The sequence below is a fragment of the Scardinius erythrophthalmus genome (assembly GCF_964197995.2).
Source record: "Scardinius erythrophthalmus genome assembly, chromosome: 3".
In the NCBI taxonomy this organism is placed as follows: Eukaryota; Metazoa; Chordata; class Actinopteri; order Cypriniformes; family Leuciscidae; genus Scardinius; species Scardinius erythrophthalmus.
The window spans coordinates 59462178-59478528 of NC_138223.1; the positions used below are offsets into that span (position 1 = coordinate 59462178).

Sequence of the window (16351 nt, forward strand, 5' to 3'; positions counted from 1 at the left end):
CACGACGAGTGGCAAACTCTTTGTTTTGTTTTGCAAACTCAGCTAGCCTGTGGGGGGTTTGGAGAAGGCATAAGTTGCTTTATCGTGGGGGTGCAGGACAGAGGTGTTAATGTTCCGTCTTTCATATGGAGAGTGTCGGAGCCAGCCTGATGAGCAGGCAAAGGCTAAATTCTTTTAAGGATTAATCTCAAAATCTCCAAAAGTCCATAGCCTATGTACAGTAGGCCATATATCTTAGTAAATTATATATTGTAGTTTTATTGATTGTATTTAAAGGTTTTCCACACACAATTTCAATTTAGCAGATACAGAGCTCTTTAATTCGCGACCCACCTCGTTTTACAAGGTGAATTCAGCAAGGCATGTTCATGTTGTATCTTTGAAGGAACAAAAGCTATTTGTTACAGATTTTTCTTTCGTGATTTGTGTGGATGACACACAGCGACATATACAGTATTATCAGCTGTATGGTGTTTTTTTAACGCTGAAATGCTTAATTTCGAGAAAGACCCGCCGCGCGCAGTGAGGGAGACCAAACGTACTAAAAAAAGATCAGTGCGAAAGAGAGGCAAAGAAAAACGCCTGTTCTTAATTTATGTTGCTTTGAACTTTTTTCGTTTTGTACCGTTTTAATTTTTTAATTTAGCTGCAATTTCTTTGACAATAGAAATTTAAAATGTTGCAAGAATAAGATTATGTGTTTCTTATTTTGCATCACAAAGGGAATTAACTCTATCGATGCAACCCTGTTTAAATAAATAAACTGTCCCGACACTTTATTCATACCTTGAAATGTGCGATGGGTTTTCAAACTTAATTAATTTTCTTTTTCTTTTACATTTTCATTGTTTATTTTTTAATTGAAAGCAATACTGTATTGAAAGTATTTTTCTGATTTGTTCGATCTGTTTTGAAAAATGTCTTCCATTGCTATGGCCGGGTATCACTGTCAGTCATCTCAATCTCGTGAATGATTCACACACACACAAAAAATAACTTAGCAGATTAAAGACGAGCTTCATCATCTTCATTTTCTGGTGCAATCGGCTGACAGTCTTCCTTCATCAGATGTGTCGTCTTTGCATATTTAAGCATCAAGAACGGAAAAACATAAACACTGTCGGCTACACTGAGATTCGATCTCAGATCGTTTGAAGCTCCGAGAAGCTATTGTTAATGCATTGACCACAGAGCTATCATCTGAGTAGCCTAGGTGTACTATTTTCTCATTTTTGTTCAAATAATGAAAAAGTTTTTTTTTTTTTTTTTTTTTTACAAGATCTTGCGCCATGTTTTTTTTTTTTTTTTTTTTTTTTAATAAACATATAGGAAACTTACCTTTTAAAATGCCGCAGTTGCTGCTGTTTTGCTCTGTCACTTGCGCCACCCGGTATCGTAGTCATTTCGCGAACGACTTTGAAATTCGACTGGTTTATTTTTGCTGCGGCAGTAATAGGCATTGTGGTTGATTATTTATTAAATAATTCAATTTATAATCATAACAACATGTAAGCCTATTTAATTCTGAATATAACAAAGAATGCTTAAACCGACTAACATCGGTTAGTAACTGCAAGTCCTGAAAATGTTTTAATTTTAAATTATTTTAATTTATTTCACTGTTATGTTTCAGTTAATAAATCTACAAACACATTAAAATAACACGAAGTAAACTAGATGTACCGCATCGCGGTACAAAATATGACCGCCGCTCAGGCCTGCACTGGCTTTCCACAAAAATAAATGACGTGGAGTAATTTGGCTGTATTGCGTGTTTATGTATATACCTATAAAAAGTAATAGTATGTGCATGTGTGTGTGTGTGTGTGTGTGTGTGTGTTTGTGTATGTGTGTGTCTGTGTGTGTGTGTGTTTGTGTGTGTGTGTGTCTGTGCGTGTATGTATGTGTGCGCGTGTGTGTTTGTGTGTCTGTGCATGTGGACTTGTATGTGTGTGTATGGGTGTGTGTCTGTGCGTGTGGATGTCAGTGTGTGTGCATGCTTGCATTTGTTTGTATTCCTGCATGTGTGTGTGTGGCTGTATCATCCTAAACCAGCAACCCTTCGGTCAACAGCACCATCTACAGGCCGATGAGTGTACAGTCACTAAATGTGCACATAAATGAATTTATTTTATACCCCCCCCCCATGGATGAAATTCTACAAAACTTAGCAGAGGATACCCCCAGAGGATGTCAAGTTAATCATACACATGAAATATGGTGCAGTTCTGAACATCTCCACTGAAGATAGGGGCGATTAAAGCAGAATAATATTGCATTTTCATTTTTTATGGGAGGGGCGCAAATCACAAATGACTGATTATGGGCTAGGTTGATGTGGGCCCTTAAGAGTGGGCCCTACATACCATAAAAATTTCTTCATCCTTGGTGCCACGGTTCAGGTAGTTATTTAGGAAAAACTGCATTTTTTTGGGTTTGGGGGGGCCCAGCGCGGGGGGGGAGTGGCCCCCGGGGACCAAACGAAATTTTTCCGTAGAAGTGTAGTGGGGCTACATGCCCACCAAATTTCATGTTCCCCGGTGCTTCGGTGTCCCTGGTTTCGTTGACGAAAAATTTACGGGGGCCCCAGCGCGGGGGGGGGGGAAGTGGCCCCCGGGGACCAAACGAAATTTTTCCGTAAAAGTCTAGTAGACCAACATACCATAAAAATGTCTTCATCCTCGGTGCCACGGTTCAGGTAGTTATTTAGGAAAAACTGCATTTTTTTGGGTTTGGGGGGGCCCAGCGCGGGGGGGGAGTGGCCCCCGGGGACCAAACGAAATTTTTCCTTAGAAGTCTAGTGGGGCTGCATGCCCACAAAATTTCATGTTCCCCGGTGCTTCGGTGTCCCTGGTATCGTTGACGAAAAATTCAGTTAGATGATAGGAAAAAAAAAAAAAAAAAAACTTTGACAATGGGCGGCAGTGGCTCAGTGGTTCATGTAGATTGTCTACAAACCGGAAGGTTGGTGGTTCAATCCCCGGTTCCACCTGACCAAGTGTCGAGGTGTCCTTGAGCAAGACACCTAACCCCAGCTGCTCCCGACGAGCTGGATCGCCTTGCATGGCTGACACCGCCGTCGGTGTATGAATGAGTGAGTGAATGGGTGAATGTGAGGCAATATTGTAAAGCGCTTTGGTGGCCATTGGGTCTGTGAAAGCGCTATATAAATGCAGTCCATTTACAATTCCTATATGACCGCTTTCGCTAGCTACGTTAGCGGTGGTCATAATAAACAATATAAACATTTACATATTGATTTTACTGATTCAATGATCAATATCAATGTTTATTAATTATAGCAAAGAATGTTTGAACATTTCAATTACCTCTGTATGCTCCATGTCCAACAAAGCCTCCACATTTAGGAGTTGCGGGGATATCTGATGAAAGACAAAGCAGAGCTGCTCTGTAAACCTGATGTCCTAAGAAAGAGCTGTCTTCCAGAATCAGGCCATGCCAAAGTTCATATTCATATTCATATTCATATTCATTCTTTATTGTCCTTAGTAGAGGAAATTTGTTTCCACAGTCTGTACCAAAAGTAACATTCAACACTCATAACATACACGTACAACACAGAATTTTGGACACATGAGTAAATTAGGCTTTCTGTAAATTCAGCGCTCTTATTGCTGAAATTACAAAGCTTTTCCCTAGTCGTGATTTTTTATGAGGCAGCTGTCTGTATCTGCGACCTGAGGGAAGAAGGATAAAACATGAGTTAAGAGGGTGGCTGGGATTTTGTATGATGGTATTTGCTCTGCGAATGGTAGCAGCATCAATGAGAGCCGGCAAGTTGGGTGTGGGAAGACCAATTATTTTTGAAGAAGTCTTAGTGATTCTAAGAAGCTTGTTCCTATTAGTGAGAGAAAGCATAGTGAAATAGCAGGTGGCACAGTACAGAAGGACGGGTTCAATGATGCTACGGTACAAAAGGAGAAGAAGATGTGGTTTGACTGAGAGACTTCTGAGTTTACGTATGACAGATAGTCTCTGCTGGCAGCGCCTGTGAATGTCTGTGGTGTGATGGTGAAAACTCAATTTATCGTCCAAAATAATGCCAAGGTACCTGAAGCTGTCCACAATGTCCACTGACTGGCCCTTGATGGAGATATGGCAGTGAGCAGTGGAGGATTTTTGGCGTGTGTCCAGGATAAGTTCCTTTGTTTTAATAATGTTAAGAAGGAGATGACTGTCTGTACACCATTGGGTAAAATTGTCAACAGATTGGTGATATGCTGTGACTGATTCTGTACCGGTGAGGAGGGCGAGTATGGCTGTGTCATCCGAGTATTTGAAATACTTTGTGATGTCAGAACTACGGCAGTCGTCAGTATATATTGTGTAAAGGAACGGACTTAGGACACAGCCTTGGGGGGCTCCAGTGTTGACAGTAATGGTGGAGGATGTTATACTACCCACCCTTACTGCCTGTCGTCTGTCACTGAGAAAATTATAAATCCAGTGAATAAGAAGAGTTGGCACGTGAAGTTGTTGGAGTTTAGTTATCATGAGGTGACGTTGTATCGTATTAAAGGCGGAGCTGAAGTCTATAAAAAGAATCCTGGCATAATGGCCAGGAAAATCCAGATGTTGGAGGAGAGTATGAAGAAGGCATGCAACAGCATCCTCTGTTCCTCTTTTGGCCCTGTAGGCAAACTGGTAAGGATCCAGCTGTGGGCCGACAACCGGAAGGATAGTGTTTAATACCAGTTTCTCAAGACATTTTGCTATTATTGATGTGAGTGCTACTGGTCTGTAATGATTCAGTTCACAGGGACGAGGTCTTTTGGGTACAGGAATAATAGTCGCAGTTTTCCAGAGGGCGGGGACAGTTGCTGTCTGTAGTGACTCTTTAAAAAGTGAATGAAGGACAGGAGATAACTCCAAGGCACAATTCTTGAGCAGCCTCCCGGTGATTCCATCTGGGCCAGGGGCCTTTCCAATGTGGCATCTCCTGAGCTGCTGATTGACATCTCCCACCGTTAATGGGACACAATGTGGCTCTTCAGGAGTGGGTAGGCTCCTGAGCATTCTTTCACATTCAGTGGTGCAATTTAGAGTATCAAACCTGGCATAGAATTTGTTCAGGTCTTTGGCAAGCGAGCTGAGATCAGTAGATGTAGGAATGCTGGCATTTGAAGTGGTTCCAGTGAGTGTCTTCACCTTCTGAAAAGCCTGCCTGGTGTTCATACTACTGAAATCCTTTTCTAATTTGTCCTTATATGCAAGTTTTGCCTTTTTGATTTCATTTTTCACAGAGCGATTAATGTCTCTCAGTGAAAGCCAATCTTTGCAATTAAATGCTTGTTGTTTCTCTTTGAGTTTGAGTTTTATTTGGCCGGTCATCCATGGTCTCGAGTTGGGATATCTTTTAACAGTTTTGACTGGAATACTAGTTGCCATGCAAAACTTAATATAGTCAGTTATTATCTCCGTTTTTTTATCTAGGTCGCCGTCAAAAATACTCCAGTCTGTACATGCAAATGACCCTTGAAGTTGTGCAGTTGTATCCTCTGTCCACTGGGTGATGCTGTATGTAGCTGGCTTTTCTCTCTTCAACAGTTGTCTATATTGCGGGAGCAAAAAGACGATGTTGTGATCCGCGGAGCCTAGTGGAGGCTGCACGCGAGCAGTATAAGCATTGTTTATGTTCCCGTAGCACAGATCTAACACATTATTTTTTCTAGTGGGGGAATCAACATACTGCTTAAAGGATGGGAGGACACTGTCAAGTTTGCAGCTATTGAAATCCCCCATAATAAACACCGGAGCCTCAGGGTATTTATTCAGCATAACATGAACATTCTGGGCTGCTAGCTCAGCTGCCGCATTGGTATTAGCACCAGGAGGAACATAAACACAGCTAATAACCAGCGTGGAAAATTCCCGAGGGAGATAGTAGGGACGAAGCGAAACAGTCAGCATTTCAATGTCAGGTGTGCAGACCCTATCATGGATCTTGATGTTATTGCACCACCGGTTATTAACATAAACACAGACACCTCCACCCCTTTCCTTACCGGAATCACTCGACCGGTCCGCCCGGATGATGGTGAAGTTATCCAACCTAACTTCTTCATCGGGAATGGAGTCCTTCAACCACGTCTCGGACAGCGCGATGATGCAAGCCTCCCGAAAAGATTTTTCCACTTGGCATCTGGCGTGTAAGATGTCCATCTTGTTCCGGAGAGATTGTACATTAGCCATCACGACTGAGGGAAGGGGGGGGGGTAAAAGGACGCCTCCGAAGCCTGGCGCGTACCCCTCCTCGCCTTCCCCGTTTCCTCGGCTTACATAGGATGTCAGCTGGAATTACATCGAATGGTGTTAGGCCGTGAGTGGCAGAGCCTCGGAGAGAGAGGAGATCTTGACGGGAGTAAGTAATTTTGTTGCTGCTTTGCATATCCAGGTGAAACGCTGCACATCTAAGATCACAAGTGATCAATAGAAAGATCACAATGATCCCTAGCATTTTTCCAGCATAGATCATGTTATCCATGTTCTAGACTCACGCAGTACAAAATATAAACGAACTTAAACAAGAGGATAAAACAAACAAAAACTTAAACATGGACAAGTGACTCAACGAGGCACAAAGGGTACAGACTGTGTAGTCGCAGCAGAGCATGCGCCACCGGAAGTCCAACTCCGGTTTTAGCCATGCCAAAGTTCTTGAAGCTCATCAACCAAGGGCTCTAAGAAAGCATTCATGTTTAGTGATGGCTCTTTTGGTCCAGGTATTAGTCCAACGAGAATCATATTTTCTTCCTTAAAATGCTCTTCACGAGGTAGATTCACAACGACCAAGTAGACGCTCCAACTGAATAAGATGCCTCTTTGAAAGGTTGGAAGGTTATAGCTCATAACTCTCTGTAATCTCTGGGCAAAACTCGCTAGAATCTGGTCATCAGTGTTCAGTAACAGATTGGACACCAGTTTTCAATAAGAAGCGGATCCTTGTTGTGTTTTATGAACAGAGTAATCCCGCCTGTGTTAATCTAGGAGAAGAGATGTTCTCACAATAATAAACTGAAGGGTTCAGAGAACGCCTTATAAAACTCTGCTGTAATACCAGCATTTCCTGAAGACTCGCTGATTTAAGATGATTCATGGAAACAACCATTTACACTATCCAGACTCAAAATGAGGAGCCCAGAGGTATATAACAACTTACAGAAATTATAGCAATAATTATTAGTTGTCTTGGGTCGTCCGTGATGAAACATCAGCATTGAGTTCAGAAATGCTGTAATAATGGCGTTAGACTTCTCTAACCTGAAGAATCATGCAGAGTTTTGTTCATCTTGATCTGATCGCACAGAAGCGTCTTCAGCTTTACATCTGTAAATATCATCAAGCTGGTTTTGTAATTTATGAAGCAAACAGTTTGATCATCTTAGAGATTTCCAGGGGTCTGTGATTATAAGAGCAGAAGTTTCATTAATTACTGCCTTTTCCTCAGTTTTACTCACTTAGTTTCTCATTAATTTACCAGTAGCCTATCATATTTTATTAACTCCCAATTATTACCAAAAGAGCGTTAATTACAGCTTTTTTTACAATAATGCTTAACAAAATATTTAATTTTAAGCTTAATGGTATTATATAAGACAGATATTTAACTTCCAGTATGATGGTTTAATAAGTGCTTACAGAGAGCTTAGTCTTTATATAGATAGCCTTACAGTCAGTCAGGAGAAGTGAAGAATATCCACTAAAATATAGTGAAGATCAGTAGATTCAGAGATCAGCTAAAAGTCTATATGAGAGGAATGAGAAGCGGTCTTGTTTCTCCAGGTAAAAGCTTCAGTGTCAGTGAATCTGGTCCTCCAGACATCAGTCACATCAAGTCTCTCCAGGAATGGAAAAAAATTATCTTTTGAAAAGTGTTTTACAATAAATCATTTTATTCATTGTCAATTATACAGCCCTCGTGTGTTAAACAGGACAGTCCCGTGTGCGCTCATATAGAATATATAAATCTCAGTAATCCACACATTACCAGAGCTTTACTCTTATTATTATCCGCTTATACACCTAAAAATGATGGCATTACTCTCACATATGTTCATAATGTCATGAAAGTCAGTTGTGGTGAAGTAAAAGCACAGAGTTAGTGATAAAGTTTCCCTCAGAAAAGCTCCTGTCAGACTCTCTTTGCGAGCGCTGAGTGATCGACGTTTAACGGTTTTGTCTCCATTCACTGAAATAAAGAGCAGCACAGACACCATTAATAACTGAGAGAATGAAAAACATTAATGCCTCACAATCCAAGAAAGACTAAATAAGGCCGAGTCCAGGGACTGCAGATGAAATTTAGCCCTGTGGCTAATTCTGGGACCGTTTTTTTTTACTATCCATTGTCCCTGTCAAATAAAATAAAATGAGTCTGACACTACAGTCTCTACCGAGAATCAAAGCTTGTTGAGATTGAAACAAACACTCGCTGATATCTGATGTCTTCCTTCCAGATGATTCTGTCTAATCTGAGGAGGATTCGTCACCATCAGAAATATTTCACACATTTCAGTCTGTCATATTGACCCTGAACACCTTCTGTGTGTCTTTGATTATAAACACACACAAATATGATCTTTGTCATGTTCATGATAGAGATATTTCAGTGTGAGCTGAGGCACAGAGGCTGGTGTGTGTGTGTGTGTGTGTGTGTGTGTGTGTGTGTGTGTGTGTGTGTGTGTGTGTGTGTGTGTGTGTGTCGCTCCTGTCATATAAAGCTGTTGTGCTCGTGGAGATCTAATAAAGGATAAAACACCATCATTTCAGAAGAAGATGTTGTGGTGATGAAGGCAGCAGATTGAGCTCTGAAGCTCCTGAAAGACTGGAATTACACCGTGATCATCTGTGTTTAACAGCGATACTGTGAGTGTGTGTACCGGCACTGATCTGCACAATTCATTTAGTGTCAGACAGTGTGTGGAGAAATAAAGCACACTATCAGGAGATCGTCTGTGTGTTTCATTCTGCTGATCTCTCGTCACATTCATGATCATTCATACTGTCATCAGTTCACATCAATCATTCTCCTTACTCCAAATAAATGTTCACTTAAATACAATGATGAAGAAACTGGTGAAGAGCCAAATGTATTTACAGTCCAACGTCACAAACCTTCACTGGGTGCGTAAATCCAGCCCAAAAAAGTCCTAAAGTAGGAAAAGGATCCGCACACGTCGAATAGGACAAAGACTCTCCAACTGTTGGTTTATTACGCTTCAATAGAGGACACATAAAAGACCTGCAAAAACCTGCTATAAAGTGCTAAACATTTCCTCAATAACTCTAGTTGTCTAGAGTTAATCTCCAAACACTGAAATTCAGCTGAAAATAATGTAAAAACAGAAACTAATGTAAAGATCAATGCTATAATAAGAGCTCTACACAGTGTGTAATTATATAGTTACACAAATGAAGGAGATCAATGCATTTATTAACATTCAGAAAGCCGTCTTTCTGCTCTGTCTTCAGATCAGTGTAATGATCAGAATAAACACACACACTATTCTCACTGCGACGGCTTGAGCTCTCAGTGTGGCGTTGTGAATGTGCTGTCAATGTCAAATACTGATTTTAAAAGAGCCCGTCTGGAGATTCAACGGTCTGATCGATCTTTCATCTGCGGCCCGTCTGACTTACGCTCTCTCTAGAGTTCATGTGTCCTGTGTGTTTCTTTCCTATCAGCTCAATGATGCCAAACACTCTCTCAACTACAACAGTCACAGATGTTCCTCTACTGGACACATTTCTCTAGAGCTGATGCTGAAGTTCATGACAGATCATTGTGTTCATCACAACACAGCGGTCAAATGTGTGAAATGAACAGCATCTTTTCTCCAAAGCAATAAGAGCACAAGCTTTGTTGTAGTCCAGACTTTAAAGTTAGGCATCTTTACAGATGATCATTTTAATAAATAGATAAAAACCTGCGCTGACAAACACTTGCAGTGCTGTGGATGTTTTCCAGGAGCCGCTGGAGGAGAAACGTGTGCAAAAGCAGAACAAAAGCTCCTGGAGACACAAACTGTGCTGCAACTACAGACTAAACCATGACTTGATGGAGCAACATGAGAAGAAATATTCCAGCTCTACGTGACGAATCTCACATTCGGCTTCTAAAGCATCAGAACGCTCAGCTGCTGTCATGGGAAGAGCATCACTGGACACTTCTTTTCTGCTCTTTGTTGAAGTGATTTAGACACTCCAGCTGAATAATGTTTAATCGGACAGATTTTGTCGAGCTTCGTTCAGGTGTCCTGACGTTGGAGGAAGGCTGAGACTGTTGTAGAGGACATGAAGCTCAGAGAACATATTCTTCACTGCCAAATATCTGTGCTTCAGCATTATTATACAACACATCATATTTCAGCTGTCTTCTATCAGGACAAATAAAGGAAAGGATCATAAGGACACAGAGTTATACAGGACAATAGAGTTAGTGACACAGGAGTGGCTCAACTTACCCACCATTAGGGGTATATAGTATGTTGTCACTGGAGATGTTGAGATTAAAATAAATAAATGAAATATTAGTTTTGGTGCATTTTCCCATGACAGTCTTACTTTACAGCACATTATTCAGAATGTTTCCATGCAGTGAAATATACAAAATATCCCAGTGTTAAATAACAAAATAAAGTTTACATAAAAGCCTTTTATTAGATAAAGATATTATCATATTAAATGTTATTATCATATTAAGATATTATCATATTAAAAGATATTAAAATATTAAATGTTCCTCATTGCAGTTCACCTAACTTTGTGTGTTTGCAGAAGAATATAATCATATGAAAATAAGAGCTGGATTCTATATTTTTAATAAACTACAACATTTGATAGTTTATGGCTAATCTATAAAAATGTACATCAGCAATTCACCAACAAGTATGAAATACAGTTTGACAAACATAAATATAAATGCTGGTATACATTTACTTTAACATTGAACTCGTTTTACCTTCCCTGTAGAACGTACATTTATTTCCCTGTAGAACGTTTACTTAGATGTGCAAAAAAATATATTTATTTCCCTGTAGAACGTTTACTTAGATGTGCAAAGAAATATATTTATTTCCCTGTAGAACGTTTACAATGTAAAGAGCAAAAAGAGCAAAGCAAAAACTTTAATTTATTTGTAATGTTATTCTGAATGAATATTTGATGAAAGGAGTACTGTATATTTTGATAAGTTCAGATAAACCCATATCAGATCAAGAATCAGACCAATGTTCAAAAGTGGTAAAGCTTCTCTTCCTGAAGAACTGAGATGAAGTCAGCTTTCACAGCATCACTGTGTTTGCGTATAATGTCACAGATCTTTCTCATGCTCTCCTGACTGGTTAAACTCTGTGTGATTTCTGAATATTGTTCCTCATGAATTAGTTCTTGCTGACACAGTTTATCTGCAATGATCTGGACATTTGTAACCCCCTGAATGAGTTCTGACCAATGCTTATCAAAATATCTTGCTTTATCTGCATCAGTATTCAGACGCGGCTCATCTCTCTCAGGAAGAATCTGATCACTATTCAGACGTGGCTCGTCTCTCTTAGGACGAATCAGATCATCTTTCTCAATTGTTGCATCCCAGACCTTCTCCTTATCCTCTTCTCTGATAAGAGTCATTTGAAGATCATTCTCCAGACGAGTCTTGACCCTGAAGAAGTTTGGGGGAGTTTCTCTTGTGAGTGTGATCCCTTCTTTGGGATGGATAGAGGCACCAGGAACATCAAGAATGTGTGGCGTTTTCATCCGAAATGGCCTGCCAGGTCTGGGATACCTGATGATGCATGATGAATATGATTTTTCAGTTTCCTCAACTTTTTTTTTTTCACATGGATCAAATGGAAATAAGTAGAGATGTAGAATGAGAGGATCTCTAGAACACATGTAGAGAAGAAGATCACAGTGTTCATACCATCCCATTATCCAACTTATAATTAATGTTTTCAGAGAGAAGGATGGTTGGACAATCTTAGCATGGAATCGGGTCAACTGCACAGGTTCTGTGGTTATCCCCTCGTCTTTTACGGTGAGGACTTTCACAGCATCTTTGAGAGAGGGGTTAGACTCTCCTAAACAGGCGTAATGGGGCAGATGAACTTCCTCCAGTTTCCCTGAGATCACAGTCACGTCAATCACTGGACTGATCCGGTTGCACTGCAGCCTCTCCAGCTTTGCGTTGAGGAAGAGTCCGTCTACGGTTCGGTACTGAAGGGTGACGACACAGTCACAGACCCATCGCATTCTGGTCCTGACACACTCGTAACGGCCTGGGTCAGTGCTGACCCTGAACTCTGACCCTCCTTCATCTGTACAGGCCGACGGCTCAATCTGAAGCCACTGATCAGAATCAGCTATATGGACACAAGACTGACAGTTCAGCAGCGGGTGAATATCGAGCCCAGAAGGTTTGGGCTGAGAGAACCTGTGAAGAACCAGAAGAAGGCAGAAGCAAAGAGTCAGCTGCTTTTATTAATCTCAGTTAATGTTATTTTCAATGTTTATTAATACATTATTAACATCAAAATTTGTATCTGTCAATATTATTTAATGGACATGAACTAACATGAACTAACAATGAACAGTTGACTAACTAACGTTAAAGCCACACTAAGTAGAAATTGTGTTTTTGTCAAACAGCGACCCCTAGAGTCGCTGTGGAATACTTGCACTGTCGTAAATATATTAGCCTATATTATAACGTTTTTACATGATTGCAGCTAAATCACAAGTAAATAGTCTATAGTCTAGGCCTACTGTATAATTTAATTTGTGTTGTTTTTATTGGAATGTAAACATGACAAAATGCCAGATAACATCAATTAAGTTAAATGTACATTGCATTATTTCATAACATTGGCCGTTATGATGTCATTAGACATGATTATTGCAATTTATCATAATAGTTTGCAAATTGTGCTCGTTTGCACTATTTACAACCTCTACGTTAGGCTTATTTATGTCCTGATAATTATGTGAGCTGTTCTCATGATAATCGCAAGAATCAACGTCAACAGTGTCGTCTGATATCCGTCAGGACTACGTGATAAATACACCTCACAACACCTGAGTTCAGCTGGCAAACTAATTCGTGAGGCATAGCTATCTGATTTATCAAAACGATTCCATTTACACCTGGTCACATAAATGTATTTTTGCGAAACGGATTTAAATTCGATCTTCAATTCTCGCGCTATATGCAGATTTAATGGAGTGCACGTCACCGAAAGCAACAGATATGAGCTGAATTTCATAGATCATCAGCTAAAATTTCAAAATCAAAGACCGCAATAGCCTAAGAGAGAGCAGTAAGCCTGGTAAGATCATTTCGTTTCTTTACTTTTAATGATGAAGATTGTGTGTTAAGCGTCTGCGACTTACTTTCACTTTGATTTGCGATAGTTTGCACGTTGGCTTGATGCAGTTGCTCAACTGCGGTGATGCGTGTTCCAGCGCGTCGTCATATCTGGATATAACATATAGCCTATAACACGCTCTCACACGTTTTTTTTTTTTTTTTTTTTACAATTTACATATGTGGTTTCTTTCAACAACCATATGCATTTACACTTGTCCAGTTTCGTCTGGAATGCGTCTCAGATCTCCTCCTGAAGTGGTTTGAGTGATCGGATTCAAATCCGTCTCAAATGCGTTTCAGAGGGCATTTAAACCTGGACTTTTCACGATCGGATAGCTATCCGATCTGAGAAAACGCATGAAGTGGCCAGGTGTAAACAGCCCCCCATGACAAAAACATACGCATGAAAGCCGAAAACAAACCCTGGTTGGCCTCTCACGTCCAAATTTGAGGAATTGGTGGGGGAAGTGACGTATGCCGTAAAGCAGTCGAATTTTGTAGTTCTTTTTGTGCTCTGGTTACTACCCGAACCCCGAAGTTACATAGTGCCAGTAAAAGCATACAGACCCTGTCAGGCTCTGGCAGACGTGTCATTTAACCTATTGTAAGTCGATGTACCATCACAAGGATCTTGGAAATATATTATGAAGGTTGAAAAGTTCCATGTTGTTGCTTTAACAAATACAGTTAATGCATTAACGAATGTAAACTAATGGGACCTTATTGTAAAGTATTACCAACAATTCAAAACCAACAACATGCAAACAGTTTACTATAAAAACTATTTGACAGGCAGTTTGACAGAGAGAAAATATAAAGCTAGTATATAATGCTGCGACTGACACCTGTGATGTCACTCACTAATAACAAACAATCTAATATAACAAACACATATATACTATAATGAGAGTTTAATTCACACATAATTGTCAAGTTATGTCTATGTTTAACTAGCCAACATGAACTCTATATTCTCCATCAATAAGCTGAAGCTGAATAATTTGTCAAGTCTTCTATAAATCAGTGTTTTTAACTGTGGACATTTTCACAGAGGTGGACAGATAAAGACCATCAGCAGTCTGGGGTGGACAGAAATGTTCATTATCAAACATAATAAATGAGTTTGACTATAAAGAACGTCTCGGTTACGGATGTAACCCTCGTTCCCTGAGTAGGGAACGGAGACGTTCCGTCGGATGACGACGATTGGGGTTTCGCTTAGAAAGCCTCTCACCTTCGAGTATATAAAACGAGCCAATGGCAATGAAATGCCATGGGTCTGCGGAATTTGCATAGCGTATCTCCGCCCACCGCAGGGGGTATATAAGGAAGTACGCTGCAACATGCAGATATGTCTTCGCTGAGGAGCCGAGACTGAACTCAGGCGTTTTTCAGCGATACAGCGGAAGTGGCAGGAAGACGTAACGTCTCCGTTCCCTACTCAGGGTTCCCTACTTTCGTGGTCACTCCGAGTTACGTCGGATGACGACGATTGGGGTTCCAGTCTAATCACGCCACCTCGGCTGTCATCCAGTGCCCTGTGTAAGTCTGAGCTCCCTGTTGTGAGACTAGCACGAACGAAGGAGTCCTACCTAACACAGGAATACCAAGGTACACTGGGAAGCATATCTCAGGAGAAATATGCAATTACGCCCAACCATTAAGGGGGGGACTTGAGAGACACATATGATCCAGAGGGATGCATATGGGGTATCACTGAGGTGTCCAGCCGCAGGTGGAATATTTCAACCCCAGGGGTGGCAAGGTGGCTTGCCAAGGGAAAGACACACGCTCAAAGAGACTTACAATGGAATACACATGTGGGGGTCACCCAGAGGGGGGACCATGCACATGGAGGCACCTAGTCAAGCGCAAAAGCTGTGTTATGGCAGATTGGCATAACTCAGGCGTTGACGTAACCAGTGCTGGAGGAAACTCAGAGCTTATCAGACTCACCTGAGAAATAATCGCACGTATCCCGTCCGTGGAGAGGAATGGCGAGCAAGCGAAGACACCTGAGCAGAATCTAGTACCGGCTGGTTAAAGCGAGTACGTGGAAAGAAACTGGCTCTACTCGGAGATTATAGAATCTCGCGAATGTGTTGGGTGTCGCCCAGCCTGCAGCTCTACAAATGTCTGTAGCGAGGCGCCATGCGCTAGAGCCCAAGAGGAAGCCCACTACGAGTGGAGTGGGCTTTCACACCAAGGGGGCATTGACGACCTTGCTGCTGGTATTCCAAAGCAATGGTATCCACTATCCAGTGAGATAACCTTTGCTTTGAGAGAGCCTTTCCCTTCAGCTTCCAACCATAACAGACAAAGAGCTGGTCTGAGGTCCTGAAACACTGCGTTCTGTCACGTAAGCACGGAGGGCGCGTACTGGACAGAGCAGTGCCAAGGCTGGGTCTGCTTCCTCCAAGGGCAGCGCTTGCAGGTTCACTACCTGATCTCGAAAGGGAGTGGTAGGAACCTTGGGCACATATCCAGGCCTGAATTCCAGGCATGCTTCGTCAACCGAAAATGCCTGTAGGTCCCCTACCCTCTTGATGGAGGCCAATGCAACCAGGAGCGCTGTCTTCATAGACAGGAACTTAAGCTCTACTGATTGCAAAGGCTCAAACGGAGCACTCTGCAGGGCAGTTAAAACCACTGAGAGGTCCTAAGAGGGTACGAGGGGAGGACGAGGAGGATTTAGTCTCCTCGCTCCCCTCAGGAACCTGATGATCAGGTCATGCCTTCCCAGAGATTTACCATCAACTGCATCGTGATGTGCGGCAATAGCGGCAACATACACTTTCAGGGTGGAGGGAGACAGCCTTCGCTCCAACCCCTCTTGCAGGAAGGAAAGGACGACACTGATCGGGCATTTCGTGGGTTCTTGATGTTTAGAAGAACACCAGTTGACGAAGAGGTTCCACTTCAACGCATAGGCATGTCTCGTGGACGATGCTCTAGCGGAAGTGATGG

At 41.5% G+C, this 16351-nt stretch overlaps 1 protein-coding gene across 1 annotated transcript in view; it reads right to left on the reverse strand.

The window, feature by feature from the left end:
* Nucleotides 1-10826: 10826 nt before the first annotated feature.
* LOC308687564 (NACHT, LRR and PYD domains-containing protein 1 homolog) overlaps nucleotides 10827-16351 on the reverse strand; it is a 162268-nt gene continuing 156743 nt past the window's right edge. Inside the window, exon 4 of the mRNA XM_081360178.1 lies at nucleotides 10827-12451. Within this exon, the coding sequence (XP_081216304.1) occupies nucleotides 11254-12451 (1198 nt within the window). The 3' untranslated portion in view covers nucleotides 10827-11253. The remainder of the gene's footprint in view (nucleotides 12452-16351) is intronic.